The sequence below is a fragment of the Brienomyrus brachyistius genome, chromosome 22 (genome assembly GCF_023856365.1).
Source record: "Brienomyrus brachyistius isolate T26 chromosome 22, BBRACH_0.4, whole genome shotgun sequence".
Lineage (NCBI taxonomy): Eukaryota > Metazoa > Chordata > Actinopteri > Osteoglossiformes > Mormyridae > Brienomyrus > Brienomyrus brachyistius.
The window spans coordinates 3,942,494-3,957,891 of NC_064554.1; the positions used below are offsets into that span (position 1 = coordinate 3,942,494).

General features: G+C 48.9%; 1 protein-coding gene and 1 long non-coding RNA gene across 2 annotated transcripts; both read left to right on the forward strand.

Moving 5' to 3' along the window:
- The first annotated feature begins 2,434 nt into the window (after positions 1-2,434).
- On the forward strand, positions 2,435-4,110 carry LOC125717733 (uncharacterized). Its single transcript, XR_007384593.1, has 2 exons — positions 2,435-2,693; positions 3,487-4,110. It is a non-coding gene; the product is annotated as an uncharacterized LOC125717733 (long non-coding RNA).
- A 2,391-nt stretch (positions 4,111-6,501) lies between these two features.
- On the forward strand, positions 6,502-15,010 carry LOC125717729 (protein Hook homolog 2-like). The gene is made up of 22 exons (XM_048990970.1): positions 6,502-6,755; positions 7,501-7,583; positions 7,694-7,766; positions 8,067-8,117; positions 8,217-8,349; positions 8,455-8,522; positions 8,731-8,793; positions 8,894-8,968; positions 9,844-10,016; positions 10,221-10,361; positions 10,624-10,825; positions 10,945-11,055; positions 11,139-11,226; positions 11,323-11,383; positions 11,461-11,598; positions 11,975-12,062; positions 12,299-12,333; positions 12,583-12,662; positions 12,740-12,843; positions 12,928-13,035; positions 13,120-13,191; positions 13,338-15,010. Exons 1-22 carry the CDS (start codon positions 6,711-6,713, stop codon positions 13,494-13,496), a joined length of 2,151 nt encoding a protein of 716 aa, XP_048846927.1. The 5' UTR covers positions 6,502-6,710; the 3' UTR covers positions 13,497-15,010.
- Positions 15,011-15,398: the final 388 nt, after the last annotated feature.

Consider the following 15,398-nt stretch of genomic DNA (forward strand, 5'->3'; position numbering starts at 1 on the left):
TGCTGAGTCAGACTCACTGTCACTTTGGCACAAACCCTTGGCCTCTCCTTCTGCCCTTGCTGACAGCACGCCCCCCCCCCACCCCACCGGGCCTGGTGCATAATTACGGCTCTGCGGGGCCGTGGGCAGCAATTACCAGATCTGCAGGCGTGTGCAGAAGTTTTTGTGCTGGGGGGGGGGGGCTTGGTGTGGGATGCTGCGTCAGGATGAAGAGGCCCCCGTTTTAGGTTAGATAACCCTTAGCCAGTCACATATAAAAAGGCTCACGTGCAGAAATCAGACTGCTGAGTTGCTTCAGTTACGCAGGACGGGATTGTGAGCGAGGAAATCGGCACGTGAGCGCAGTCGCTCCCCTCCTCAGCAGACCTACCCTTCGCTGGTGCCCACTCCTTAAAGTCAGCATCAGGTGATTCAGATGCCAAGTGTAAACTTTTTAACCCACTTACCCACCAAATGACAGATTGGCAGTTTCTGATTTCAGCGGGTGCTCTTGGATCCGAGTCCAGATCGCGGCATCACCAGCTGCCCAGGCTGAGGTGGAATCCTGAGTGACGGCTGTACTCACCCATAACTCACCCACGGGAACGTCTTTGCAGATCACTGTGTCTCAGTATGAGAAAATATGTTTAAACAAGCATGGAGACAGATGTCATTGTTTAAATCTGAGCTCTGGGTAGAAGCGCAACTTATCAGACCGATATGTGTGCCCAGACAGGTTTTATTGGTCTGGTCTATGGTTAGGGTGGGGCTTATCAGTCTGATTTGTGTGACAAGATTGGTTTTATTGGTCTAATCTTGTTTGATGGTGGGGACCTATTAGTCAAATGCGTGGGTGTGTCAGAGTTCTTTGACGTTCATGGTCTGGTCTGAAATGGATCATCTATTCACCTGTCAGAGGATCAAATTATTAATGCACTTTAAAAGTCCGGAATGTTTTAGTCCATAGCAAAATGTGACCAGTCTCTCATTGTCAAGCTATGCTGTATTTAGGCAGTCTTTGTGCTTTTTGAATTTTTTCAACAAAGGTGGAAAGTAAAAATCCAGATCCAAGATTTTGTTTCAACCAACCAGATGAGGGGGCTCGATTTGGGAGGCTGCGTTAGGATGAAGAGGCTGACTGTGACTCTTCATACTCAACTGGATGGTTAAAACAAAGCGCTGCTCTGGATCTGAAGTTTTTGGACCTGAACTTTCCACACCTCTGCTTTTTACTAAGCCACCATCTTGGGCGGTGGTCTGGTGGTGAGTCTGTCAGCCTGAGAGACCAGGAGACACACATACTGTGAAAATTCTGGGAAGTGAGGCGGCGTAATGGTTAAGGAACTGGAGTAACTTAGCGGCTGCTCTGTGACATGAAGTATTAAACTTTATAGACGTTAGTTTTTTGTAAAGCATCAGTTAATACCAGGCAGAATCAGTATCTACTCTCTTTGGTCACTTTAGTAGCATCTGGCGATGACACATTGTACAAATGGGACAGCCCTCTGAGATCCCAGGGGGGTGCTGGGGGGGCATGGACATCCTGGCAGATTCAGGAGGGGGCAGCACTTTCTAAGACCATTAACCCCACCCTTCTACCATGGGTGACCCCCGCTCTGCATGTGTAGGTGACATTTTGGCAGGTGACTCTTCTAGCTCCGTGAAACGATGTTCACGCGTAATTACCTGTTAGACATTTCATTACGTCGATGAGCGTGCAGTCGGCGTCTCGCATCATGAAGCTCATTTGTAAAATTTTACGTAAGTCTTTCCTCCACGCAGTCATGAAAAATGCAAGTGTGAAGCTCGACCAGTTTACGCCATTCAGCTATAATTAATTTTAATTGGTTTCATTTCTAAAATTTCAGTTCCCCTTGAAACCCCATTGAAGGCCCCCCCCCCCCCCCCCCCCATACCCCCAACCCTCTCCTGGGGATGTAACAATGGTCCCCGTGTCACATTGCCTTCGGAGGAGTCACATGTGACCTCCCGGCAGGGGGGAGCGATCAGGCCAACCTCAGACACATGTGGGGACTTTCCCTGGGGTTGGGCCCCCCAACCAGCAGGAGCTGAGTCACTCCACACTGGCTCTGCGCTCCCTGGGGTGACAGAGTGAGTAGGTGGGGATTCTGGCATCCAGAGCAGGAGGGTAGCGGGCAGCCATGGGCGACAGAGCCTAAAGGTCACAGGATCATCAGCTCTGATCTTTTGAGTGTCAACCAACACTCTTGATGTTACTTCAGTTAATACCCAGCTTAATAAACGGCTAAACCGGCAAGTGGCTTCACACAAAAGCATCTGCTCAGCAAATGAATAATGTACTGTAATGTAACACAGCCTCTACTGTCTATTTAATCTTCAGAAGGCAGCCGGCTGGTGTGGGGGGGGGGGGGGGGGGGGGGGGGTATCATGTAACATATCTGTCTTCTGATGGGCTGATTTACTCACACACTAATATACTGGTGCACTGGGCACTTCTCTGCAGTTTTAATGGGTGTTTTCGAATTTTACTCTCAGGGTAAAACAACCACCTGTCTGTTTTAGTCAGCACTATAAATCTGCAGGGTGAAAACACTGTTTTTTTGTTAGCAGAACGCAACAATGCTTTTACAGCCCTGGAGTTTCAGTTTGTCATTTCTATACACCTGTACATGACTTCATGTCTGGTGTGAAGGATCGTCACCGTTGCCCCACCTTTCTGTACTTTTGTGAAGGTAAGCTACCTGTCGGGGAGGGGGGTGGATGTTCTAGCAAATTCCAGTGCCCGGGTCCGAGAGGCAGCAGCTCACAGCGATCGTGTCCCCTGAAGGAGCTACTGTGCCGTTCAGGGCTACGGCGTTGTTGTTTTTTATTTGCACGTTTAAAACTTCACACTCCTCGCTTGGCGAAGCTGCGCCGTTTCTCTGGCCATCGCTTGGCAGCGCACCTCGCTGCATCCAGCCCCGAAGAAACACGGCGCTTGATTATTTAGCAGCGTGAAAACAGCTAAGAGATAAAAAAAAACGGAAGGTAGCGTGGTGAACAAAATATATAAATGTGTGTGTGTGCGTGTAAATACCCCTTTTAAGCATTCCCCTTTAAACTCCTTAGTTCTGCAAACATCTGCTTAAGCGAAAAAAAGTCATAAAATGCATGATAATGAGATTTAGGGCATCTGTTTCAATGATTCCCGCATTTGCGCGCCGGTTGCTCGAAAATGTCATGCCCTGTGCCAAATGTAGACTGCAAAGCGAAAAGCCCCTCCTTTAACTGCTTTCCAGCGCAGAAAACCACAGCTTTCTGAAATCAAGCTATTACACAATACCTTCCCCCCGTGATCCCTAAAGAGCATGTGCAACGCTGGGGAGGGGTGTGTGTGAAAAAGGGAGAAGTGAAAAAGCAAATGAGGAGAAAAAAGAGAAAAGAGGAACCGCAGGAGAGAATTTCAGAAAGGCGCTGTTAGCATGAATGCGTGCTCCGTATACTGCCCACCTACCCTGGGGTCGCTGATGTCCCCGTCCTTCTTAGCAGAGTGCCTGAGACCGGGAGGCTGAGCGTGGGCTCCGCTAAGTGCTGCGGGGACGTAGGAAAGTGAAGTGACAGCGGAGGAAACTTACATCAATAAACAGCCAAGAGGAGAACCCGAGACGGCATACATTCATCAGAGACACGCGCATCAGGGAACAAAAAATATTATTTTAACTTCTAACTTCCTATTGGTGATACTCTGCCCTAAGTAGCAGAGGGCAGGAGACTGGAGGACACCCCAGCCAAACGGAGAGGAACATACATGTACACTGTCACTCACGGACGAATTCAAGAGGCCAGTCAGCATGACCTCAGGAGGAACCCCACAGCCTGCACCAAGTGGGAGTCAAAGCCACAGCGCTGGAGGTGTGAGGCTATATGGCTGCCTACTGAGCCACTGTGCCACCCTCTCCTTTTTATGTCATTCTTAATTTGACTGGCCAAATCCAATTAAGTTAACTGAATTTGCACTAAAACCTCTTAAATCTGATTTTTGTATACTTAGCTTGTTAAAGGTATAGGACAAACACTATGTATACAAGTACAGACAGCAGACAACGTGTATAGGGAAAGAAGTGGTTAAACACAAAGAGAAAGGGTCCAGAGATTAAACTTTTGTGGATATTTACTTACATTTATTTACCTGATGTTATTACCAAAAACAACATAGACAAGAGGGAAAAGTCACAATCTATGTGCAGTCTAAGAGATTTGAACCCATAACCATTGCACTGTTGACACAATATAGGAGCCGCTATGGAATCCTCTACTTAGACAGACCTTAATTTAAACGGCCTTTATGGATAACCAAGCACTGCACAGGGCTTGCAGTCATCCAAATGGACAAGGTGAGGATGCCCTGAAGTCTAACTGGCCGTGCTGAGTTTCAGGAAGTGTCACCGACTCCGCAAGCGCAGGTGGGCAAGGGGAGTGAGCAGGTGGACAGATGGATGGCTTGGCCCGGAATGGCAGAGAGGACAGGAAGTTGGCACAGATACTGTGAAAAACACAAGTACTTGAGTGTGGAGCGAAAGAGGGAGCGATGGAGAGAGTGAGAGGTGGAGCCTGAAAGCCGGGTGGGAGGCTGTGCATGTACATTGGCATGTGAGTACTCTTACCAGCCACTCTCCATAAATAAATACCGGCATCTCAGTCTTTTCCTCTCACCTCTTTTAGATGTCAATCGTTTTACACCAATTTATAAATGTGCATTTGGAGATTTTTGAGAAGATTTATTAACCATTCCTGTGCATATGAACAAGGATATATTCTGAAAGCCGAAGCGTTTCTCCCGGCTAGCAGTTACTCCATCATAGCCCTGGCTGGTCTCTTCCGAGCTGGTCAAAGTTGATTGGATATAGTAGCTGGCTCCAGGGTTGTGGGTTCATTTCCTGTCCCCACTGTGTCTGCCTGTGTAGTTTGTATGTTCCTAAGCCAAGAACCAAATGCACAGCCCCCTCCCCCCACGGCTAACAAAAAGTGGTGGTCATTTGAACAGCTGTGTCGAATTTGCTGCAGTGAGTGTTAGTGTCTTCCTCCACATAGTGTTGGAGGGGTGTTGAAGGGACCCAAAATGTGCCATCGTGGCCTCACCGCTCTGGAAAATCTACCAGGGGACTCTAGTGCAGGGCCTAAGGTAACATTTTGTCAAGCACTGTGGAATTTCTGGCTAGTCTCCAGACTTTCTGTACCAAGTAAGAGGCTGCAAGACAGCTGGATGGCTGTTCTGTAGCTCAGTAGGTTAAGGATTTGTGTCCAGAAGATTGTGAGCTCAAGTCCCAATGGATAGTAGACTAATCATGTCACCAAGCCTTAAACCCCAGCCTCCCCCAGGAATGCTGACTGACCCTACACTCTGATTCCAAGCCTTCCTCATCTGCATGACTGTTTGGACAAAATCATTCTGCTAAATAAATGTACTGTTCGAGGGGTAGAGATACATAACCCCCCCCCATGAACTCTGAAGTAAAACTAATTTCCATTTGACATATAGTATGTGAAAAATACAACAGTGACGAGAAAATGCAAGGGTGGAAAGCGTAAGGGGTTAAACAGACTGGAAGATTGCTTGGTTCGTTGGAGCCATCTAGTGCCTAGTATGGGTGCAAGGAAAACTCAATTCTAAGATTTCATGTGCGGTCAACCGTCTATCTAAAGCAGTACGATATTTAAAAAACAGTATTTAAATTTTAATTTGGCATGATACGTATTATTCACTAAACTTATTATTATTATCCATCAATACTTAATATTTGCGGGAGGTGGGTGTAGGCTGTCCCAGGAAGTATAAGGCACGCGGCAGGGGGCACCGTGGACACGATGTCACTTCATATACGGGCTATTATTATTATTGGTGGTGGTCTTCTCTATCAAAATAAACGTAGAAACCTGTCAACAGCATAATTCTTTCAATCTTCAAAATGGTATGTTCAACACTGCTGTAGCTCCTCTTTTACTTAACAGTCCAAATGGCAAGTGTCGAACGAAAAATAGTTCAAATGTGGGTGGGTGCTAGTACATTGTAGGTTAAGCAGTGACAGTCAAATAAATGTGCATAAGTATGCCATCTTACTTACAGCAAGAATATGCATAAAATTCTTTTTCTGGGAATTGGCACGTATTAATTAAGTATACACCACAGTGCGCAAATAACAGGAATTCAGAACCGTCTCCCTCCCTCCTAGGTGGTGAAGTGGCGATTCTGCGAATATACGCCACTCTGACATATTACAGTACGAGATGGCATCTCTGCAGATATCCTGTTCCTTTTTCTGTTCTTACCAATACGCTTTTATGTCATTCTCTATTCTGTGATGCATGATTAAAAAAAACGTTATTACTCGCACCACAATTGCCTTGTCTTTTTACATTGTAAAAATTATTTTGCCTATAATGCAGATTAAATTATCATTACAGTATTACATTACATAACAATAAATTTTAAAAACAAAAAGTATAACCATATAATTTAAAAAAAGGAGGGGGGCTTCAAAAATATTTTCATTTACTCGGGCATTTAGGTGGACGCCTATGTGATCCGTTGTTATGGCGATTGTCTTGTACGGGGGCCGTAGAAGGACAATAGAGACGGTTTGTTTATCGATATGTGGAAAATGCGAGAGCCAAATTACAAAGGAGGCCAATTTATTTAGGTCTGGCACCTGGTTAAGCGGGCTGGTGCGATACTGACATATATTTAAAAAATTGCTCGAGGTGAAACCACAATGAGTTTGGATAAAGCGGATCTGTGTGACTCATTGTTAAACTGGGTAAGTTTTCTGTATGAATCTACGCGTATCGCTATTTGGTACACTGGCGCCGTTAATTTAAAATTTAATACAGTTTAAGTTAGCGAACGTTACCTAGCATACGTATTACACATGGAAACGAGCTTCAAATTTGGACCCCACAATTAAAAAAGACAAGGATTTTTGGCAATTCCGCAGGCTTATGCGATATCAGTTATCGCTATAGCCATTCGAAGGGAATAGTTATGGACAGGTTCACCCAAGGAGCGACTCCAAGTTGCCTACAAGTGCGATCCGGTATAAAGCGCAGTCACTGCTTTGTTGGAGCCTCCAAAACTGTGTGCAATCATAGGTGGAAACGTCGCATGGGGCGGAACGGAGCTGTTAATATTTAACACACGAAGACATAAAACATGCAGTCTCATCTGAAATATAAACCAAGGATTAATGTCCGGCGGGCGTGAGAGGAAAACAGGATAGTAGAACTGTATTCAGCTTCTCAAACGGCGTTACTGAAATCTTAGTTAACCATCGAAGTTTTCAGAGGTTTCATGATAGTTTCCAATCTTATCAAAATGAATTAAATTATAAAGAGTCTCGATTATTTTGTAGCAGGTGATTTACTCTCGGTGGTTACATTTAATGAATGCTTCCACAGTGAATTACTGCATGCCTTTTGCGGTAATCCTCTTTCATTTTGAAATTGCAAATCCTAATTCTTTTTCACGTAATCCACCTTAACCCTGGCTCTCCAAATACCTCCCAGCTTCAGACCTTTCAGGTTCCCAGCTGCAGCAGTATGCAGGACCTCACCAGCGGTGTGGCCATCGCACAAGTGCTGCATAAGATGTAAGAGCAGGTGTCTGGAGGGCCTTTCTGGATCAGGGCTGCTCATCTTGTCCTGGAGTGTCATGTGACCCTGGGTAGTTACAGTGTCTCCCCTGTGCTGTTGCCCTCAGAGACCCATTCTGGTTCAACGAGGCTTGGCTGGGCAGGATCAAAGAGGAAAGTGCCACAAATTGGCGTCTAAAGGTGGGTTAGAGTTAGATGTTTGAGTTAGATGATCATCCTTTTCCAATCCCACTTACTTATTCTGTTTTACCAATCAGACACTGAACTTATTACCTAAGTATCTAATTACTTAGACTAGCTATTAAAAGAAATCCCTAATTTAATTAGATTTGCTGGTGACATGCTAGAAACAGATATTTTGAATAATTTCGGAAGGAATCTAAGTAGCAATGTTTGAAAATAACTACCTTAGTTATTTTTTCTTTTGAGAATGCAAGTAACCTTAGTAATCTGTGGTTAATGTGAATGGGGTTTCTACAGGTTAGCAACTTGAAGAAGATTCTGCAGAGTATACTGGAGTATTACCATGATGTGAGTAGCCTTGTTTGTCACAGCTTTTGGATTTATTTTCTTGTGAAACTGCAGGGACCTGTGAGTCTCCATGTTCCTGGTCTCCTCCCCTCTCCGTAGGTGCTGGGACATCCTGTCTCAGATGACCACCTCCCAGATGTCGTCCTGATTGGTGAAATGGGAAATGTGACTGAACTGGGCAAACTGGTGCAACTGGTGCTGGGATGTGCAGTCAGCTGCGAGAAAAAGCAAGGTGAACTTTGTGCATTGGTTTAGCAGACAGGCCCACATTTGGCAGTTCCTGGTTGGGAGGCTCCTGTGAACCGTGAATTGACTGCGTTTGTGTTTGTCCCCGCAGAACACATTCAGCAGATCATGACCCTAAAGGAGTCGGTCCAGCATGTGGTCATGACAGCCATCCAGGAAGTAAGAGTCGATTCTGTACTTAATTTGTCATAGTATGGCTGGGTGAAGCCTTCTACTGCATGTGTCCTGGACCAACAATCTAAAATGTACCATATTGACTGGTATATGAGAGCATGCAAGATTTATTTTTTTAAAAAAAAAAGCTCTGTTGTGGTAGTCATCTGGCTGCATTCTTCCTGTTACCCTGATGATGTTGCTGCGTTTATAGCTTCTAACCAAAGATGCGTCAGAACCAGGAAGCCCTGAAAGGTACCCGGACTTTGACTACCAGGTTTGTGCCTCCTGATGTTTTTCTGTTTTTAATTTTTTTTTGGTTTTCATTTTATAACCACCAGTGTTGTCCTTCTGTGTTGTGTTCCAATCCCCTTCAGTCCAGAAAGTACTATTTCCTTAGTGAAGATGCCGAGGATGACTTGAACCAGCGCTGCCGTGACCTGGAGCATCAGGTGAGGGATGGAGGGGGCAGGGTCAGTGTGGAGCATGCTCAGTGTAAGCCTCTTAACTGCAGTGTGGCCAGCCTGTTAGTCAGCTTAGGTGTTGTGAAGTTTGGTGTTAAAAACTCTGCCTTGCCATGGAAGATTGATTCTATGTGAACATTTCAGAGGATCTGATCTCGGCTCCTCTCACTGCTCGCATCGCTGGCCGCTAAAGTGATCCGTTTGTCACTCGGCATAGGGCTGGGAGGGTTTTGTGCGGCGCTGAGGTATGACCGGTAAGTTTTGCGCCTCCCTGTGGTGAGAGTGCTTGCTGGCTGTAGGCTGGTCCCGCTGGGACCCCTTACTGCGTTGCCCGGAGGCAGCCTGCGTTTCTTCCTCTTCCTTTCTCACTCTGCCTGCCAGCATGGTGCTCACAGACCTGTAGCCTCCGGGGGCTTCTTCATGCCACCCGAGTCGTCCCTGAACTCGCCGGCCCAAAACACGCCCGTCGCCGTGTGTAATCGGCCGTGTGTAAGCTTCCAGTTCTGGAACCTCACTTCTGCAGGTCCGATCCCCCACGGAGGCGAGACGTAATCCCACAATAATCCTACCAGTTTAAGGCATAACCCCCACGTTCTGGCTTTGCTCTCTGGTCTGCAGTGAGCTTGTTGAAACTCATGGCTTGCTCTCCGAGGGTATTCCTGTCTTGTGTATTTCCAAACTCTGGTGCTCCCCCCCCCCAAAGCTCCTGTTGGCACCCATGCACTGCTGCCCACCCGGTGCCCGTTCCTCTGCATTCCTTTAGCATTAGCCTGTAGTGAGGCTCCGCCCACTCGCCACACCCCGCCTGTTCCCTTTGGCTCTGCTAGGCTTCCACAGCATCTGATACCTTTGCTTCACCCTAGCTGTCGGTGGTCCTGGAGGAGAAGACGGCGCTGCAGGCGGAAGTGCGGTTGATGAGAGAGCAGCTGAGCCACAGTGCCCCCCTGTACGGCCCCGACGAGCCCAACAGCGTCAGTGGCAGGAAGCTGCTGCTGCTTCAGAGTCAGATGGAGCAGCTGCGAGAGGAGAATTTCAGGTGGGGGGGGTGGGGGCGAGCCCCTGTGGGATAACTGGGTTTCATAGTCGTCTTTTACGGCTTTTTTTTTTTTTTTTACAGATTAATGTAAATATGCGCTTTTATATAGCTGGGGATCTTACTGGGGGAATTCAGCAGGAGCCTGTGGCCGTGTTGTTAAAGCGTGCTATCTGTAAGCATGGTGCGGTTTACCGCCCCCTGCAGGTTGGAGAATTCCCGCGAAGAGATGCGAGCCCGCGGGGACCTTCTGGAACGCGAGCTGCAGGATGTGCAGCGCCGCAATGAGGAGCTGGCCAGGCTGGCCCAGGAAGCACAGAGCTTGAAGGACGAGATGGACGTCCTAAGGTGGGAAGAGGAGGCGTGGCAGGGAAGGGGGGGCTGGGAGAGGTGGCAGGGCCGGGCAGTGCAGGGTGGGGGTGGGCAGGGGGGCTCGAAAGTAGCTCTTAATGAGGCTTATTTGCTCACAGTGCTGAGGCCCACAAAACTACATTCCTCACACGTCTGCCCACTCTGTGCCCATGGCAACATAAATGCTGAGAATGCGTGATGGCCCCAGTGCTCGGCTCCTCACCTGCCGGTTGTCTGTCCCCCCCCTGACCCGCCGCAGGCACTCGTCGGACCGCGCGGGCCGTCTGGAGGCATTGGTGGAGTCGTATCGGCGCAAACTGGAGGACCTGGGCGACCTGCGGCGGCAGGTGCGGCTGCTAGAGGAGCGTAATGCGGCATACATGCGGCGCACGTGCGAGCTGGAGGAGGAGCAGCGCCGGAGCGGCGCAGTGCGGGGGCAGCTGGATGCCTGCAGGCTGCAGGTGAGGCGAGGGGGCGGGGCTTTGGTGGAGTACAGCCGCAGCCTGAACCGTTACCCAAAATTGAACATGAGGTGTCATGCATTTCGGGTCTATGCATGTGTCCTGGACCGCCTCCACAGGTACAGGAGCTCCAGGCCAAGCACTCGGCCGAGGCCCTGAAGGCGGAGAAGTGGCAGTTTGAGTTCAAGACCCTGCAGGACAAGTACGAGTCTCTGCTGAAGGAGAGGGAGGTGGGTGTGGCACCAGCAGGGGGCGCTGATTTCTGCGACGGCCAAGTGGCCCGTTTGAGTGATGCCTGTATCCACATGTGCAGCGCCTTGTCTCGGAACGGGACGCCTTGAGGGAGACCAGTGAGGAGCTGCGATGCTCCCAGATGCAGCAGACCTGCCTCAGCCAAGCAGGTACGCGCCCCCCCCCCCCCCCCCCCCGCCCCCCATTCGGCACATGGAATGCCTCCTTGGCCCATTTGACTGAACGTGCCATCTGCTGGCCCACAGGCGCCTCGCTCCGGGAGCCGGTGGGAAACCTGGCGGCAGAAATGATGCCCACGGAGTTCAGGTGAGGATCCGGCGGGGGGGGCGGCTGGCCTCGGCTGACTTGTTACTCAGACGACTGACCTGTTGATGTTCCGGCAGGGAAACACTGCTCCGGCTACAGGGGGAGAACAGGCAGCTGCGTGCCCAGGAGGAAGACTACCGGCAGCAGCTGCAGGAGCTGGGGGCCCTACTGGAGGCGTCACGGGGCAGCCAGGGTGCCATAGAGGAGCAGGACAGGTCTGTCTGGGGGGGGCGCTTTCTGCTGGTTAATTAAAAATTGTTGCAGGGTCGGTTTGCCAGCGGTAAAGGGTTTACTGCGCGCGAGGTTACCCGTACATATGTGCGTCCCCCCCCCCCCCCCCCCCAGCTCCAGGGGGAGCCGGTGTTTCGTGTGGGCAGGAGTGGCCAGATTGGAGCGTGCTCAGTGTGTGCCGGCCGGCCTGTGCGTGTGGGGGAGGTGTTTGTGAAGACCGGTGCCGTCTGGCGTTGTGCGTGGGATGTATTCTGGGCAACAGAAGGACAGCGAGCTCTGTGTGTGTGTGTGTGTGTGTGTGTGTGTGTGACTCACTGGCTACCTCGCCGCCTCACTTCTGTCTGCCCGCTGACCCTCCAGGCTGAACCAGCTGCGCATCTCGGAGCTGCAATCCCAGCTGCAGCAGCTGCAGACGGCCCTGCAGGCAGGGGAGCGGCCGTCCCCGCATGTGAGTGAGGTCCCACGTGGGCGCCAGCCGCTCTGACTACCCACCTGACACTCCGCTGCGGTGACACACGCTTTGCCGTGGAGGTTTACGCCCCGCCCCCTGTCTGTCTCCCTCCCCGCGCCTCCTGCTCGCTTCCCGCCGTCAGGACAGCCGGGGTACCGCCTGCTTGCTTAAATGTCACTCTGGGCTGTGCATGTTAATTTGACATTTTAATGTCTCGTCCTCCCTCCCTGCAGTTGACTTTGCTGAGGAACAGACTGTCGGAGCCCCTGTAAGTTGAGTTTTCTGCTTTCTCAGTGCCACTTGTCCTATTGACCCCACCACCCCCAGACGCAGTCCCATGCACCTGCCCCCCCCCCCGTCGTGCTGATACTTCTTTCTAACAGAACAGCCTTATCATTGTACTTGTTAGCATTAGCATTGTTTTGTTTTTAGTCGATTCGGCATTCATGAGTTCTGTCTGCTCTTTGAGCCGCATCACCGTGCACGTAGCTCCAGGTGGCCTTGTCTGTCTGTGCAGGGAGAAGGTCCATGATACGCCTTCTGACCTTCAGAAGAAGAGGGAGTTCGACAGGCTGGAGCCCCGAGTGGACGCCAGCGGTGAGGCTCCTCTGCCGGCATTGGCTTTCGTACTTGATCAGCTGCGTCTGGCTAACCGACTCTGTTGCGCCCTTTAGTGGTGAGGAAGATCGACGAGCTACAGGAAATGCTGAGGAAGAAGGATGAGGAGGTGAAGCGCATGGAGCGGCAGTACAGACGTGTGACGGAGACGGCTCAGGCGGTGAGACAGACTCTGGATGTGCTCCTCGTGTGTCTGTCAGCCAGCAGTGGGTGACGTTGTGACCAGGTTGCGTCCGGCCGGCAGGTGACTGAGATACGGAACCCCAAGCCCCCAGCCGTGATGGTTTCCCCCGAGCCGCGGACGCGCAACAGCCAGCTGCCCACGAAGAACCAGAAGATCCACGGTCTCGAGGTGAGCCTCCCGCCGGTATCTCACTTTGGCCCAGACCAGACTGCACAGCCTCTCCACTGACCCTCATGTGGCTCTTTGCTGCAGCATGACTTTCAGAAGGTCCGGCCCCAATATGACCAGGAGGAACGGATCATCATCAATGCCTGGTACAACATGGTGAGTATGTGTGAGTGTGTGTGTGTGTGTGGGGGGGGGGGCATATTGCGCCATAATTTCTGGAGTGCGTGCTGATGCTGGGTTCTGTGAGTAGTACTAGTAGAACTAGTGTAAGTCTGGGCTTCTGTGGTCGTCACACTTCCCAGGGAATGGCTCTGCATCAGAAGGTGGCCAGCGAATGGTCAGGTTCCACAGCTCAGGGTCAGTCCTTCCTGGCCCAGCAGAGGCAGTCTACCTACAGCAGGAGGGGCTTGACCTCCAGACTACAGGCTCGGCTGGAGGGAGAGAAGCCGGGGAAGGTGTGAGAGGAGAAGGTACGAGAAGGTGCAGATCACTGCTGCCAAGATCTCAATTTGTGCACTTCTTTCTGAAACAAATGTTTTTTTCTATTTTGTGGAAGACTTTGGCTGCCCCCTTGTGGATTTATCTTGGAATTGCACCACTTGACTGTTACAGGCTCTAACAGTGGTTATGAACTCAAAAAGCATGTGCCACACTGCCAAGTATTTCCCGGGATGGTACTCACTTCTTTAACATACAAAAATGGGAGCATGTACAGAGGTGCTCCCTGCATGTGTTCTTTCTTGTCAACTCTATGGCGATGCCGTCAGATTTTATATACGATCATTTTAAAATGTTAAGCTTTGGACATTTGGGGATTGTTACATGTTGGTATGGGCAGATGTGTTTGTATTGGTTTTGGATCGTGTTTTTTTTATTTTTTTCCTATTCCAAGATTTGTCCGTTATCTATGAAGTAATGAAGGCAGGCCATCTGTATGATTGAGGAGCAGAGAGTGGGAAATGGCTAGGTGGTCTCTCTCAGCCTCTGGGCTGTGGTAATGTACTGTAAGTGATTATATATATATATATACATATATATATATAGGTATGATGGAGAGTAATGTAATGATGGAGAGCTTCTGACTAGGGTGGGGCAGCGGGTGTAGCTCTGATCATGTGATAAATCATTGCCTGGCTATTGGCTCCACCTTGAGGCAGCTGTCACTGTTTTCCCCGTCTTTTGTTTTAAACTATGTCTGTCGTTCTGTGCTCTGCTGTGACAGTTTAAAGTTTTTATGTTATTTTAATTACCGTGGAAGTGTCTGGAATGTTTGTTTGCAGTGAGTGGAGCTTATTTTTCCAATCATCAAACTACTCTTCCCACTTAGTATTGCCGGATAAAGAACACTGTTTTACTTTAGCAATTTGATTTTTCGAATCGACTTTTACTGCTAAGCAATTCAGTTCCTGTGACTGCAACCCAGTACGTTTTGGTTCCGGCACCCTTTTCTGCTGGGTTTTACTTCCTTTAATGCACAAGGCCAAAAAGCGTGTGATCTGTGATTGGCGGCTTCTTGCTTTGAGGGGGGTCAGAGTCGAATGCAGTGTAGAATTTATCGATATGCGAAGCTCTGATCACAGCACATCGCACAGTGGTTTGTGTCGGCTGTGGAAGGTGCTGCCTGACCCTGGCCGTTTGCTGACATGGATGGTGCTGTATTGTAATACGCAATGCAACCTAAAATGCCCTGTACCTCATTTGCATGGGACTGCAGTCCCTTTTAAACACTGGATTTTATTTTTTTTGAAACATGGTATTTTGGACCTTTGACATCTGTATTAGTGACTGTCTGAAGACTGTCATGATGTTTGAACTGAGCTACCTAGTATGTGTTTTTCCCTTTTCTAGAAATTTGGAGCCTGGTTTAGTTAATTTATCACTTGAACGCTAAATGGAAGAGCTAGTGTAGATATGCTGTGTGCTGGATGACACTTAGGGTTTTGCACTAAAATAAATCAGGATCCTTGACTACCAAGATGCGTTTGTCCGCCTGCCGTCTCTCTCACTTTTACACCTTTCTGCCTGGTTATCGAACAATAACAGACACACACAGCTGAAAGTGTACAAACAGAAAGGGTTAGGCAGTCATTAGCATTTTATACAATTAAGTAAAAATTCTAGCAATACATAAGATGGCTGTCACTTATACTAGCAAAGTAAATGTGAAAATAAGATTCAACTCTAAATTTAGATCAATTTAAAACGTAGTGTCCTACACTTGAAGTGAAAACATTCAAAATGTTTTTTATAGTCGTCGCTGAATTCATTGTGCACTGCAAAAACCAGAGTAAGTGAAATTGTTTTAAAAATTACGTAGCAAGTGACATGGTGGGTTTATCGATTCGCCTTTTTTTTGTTTTTTT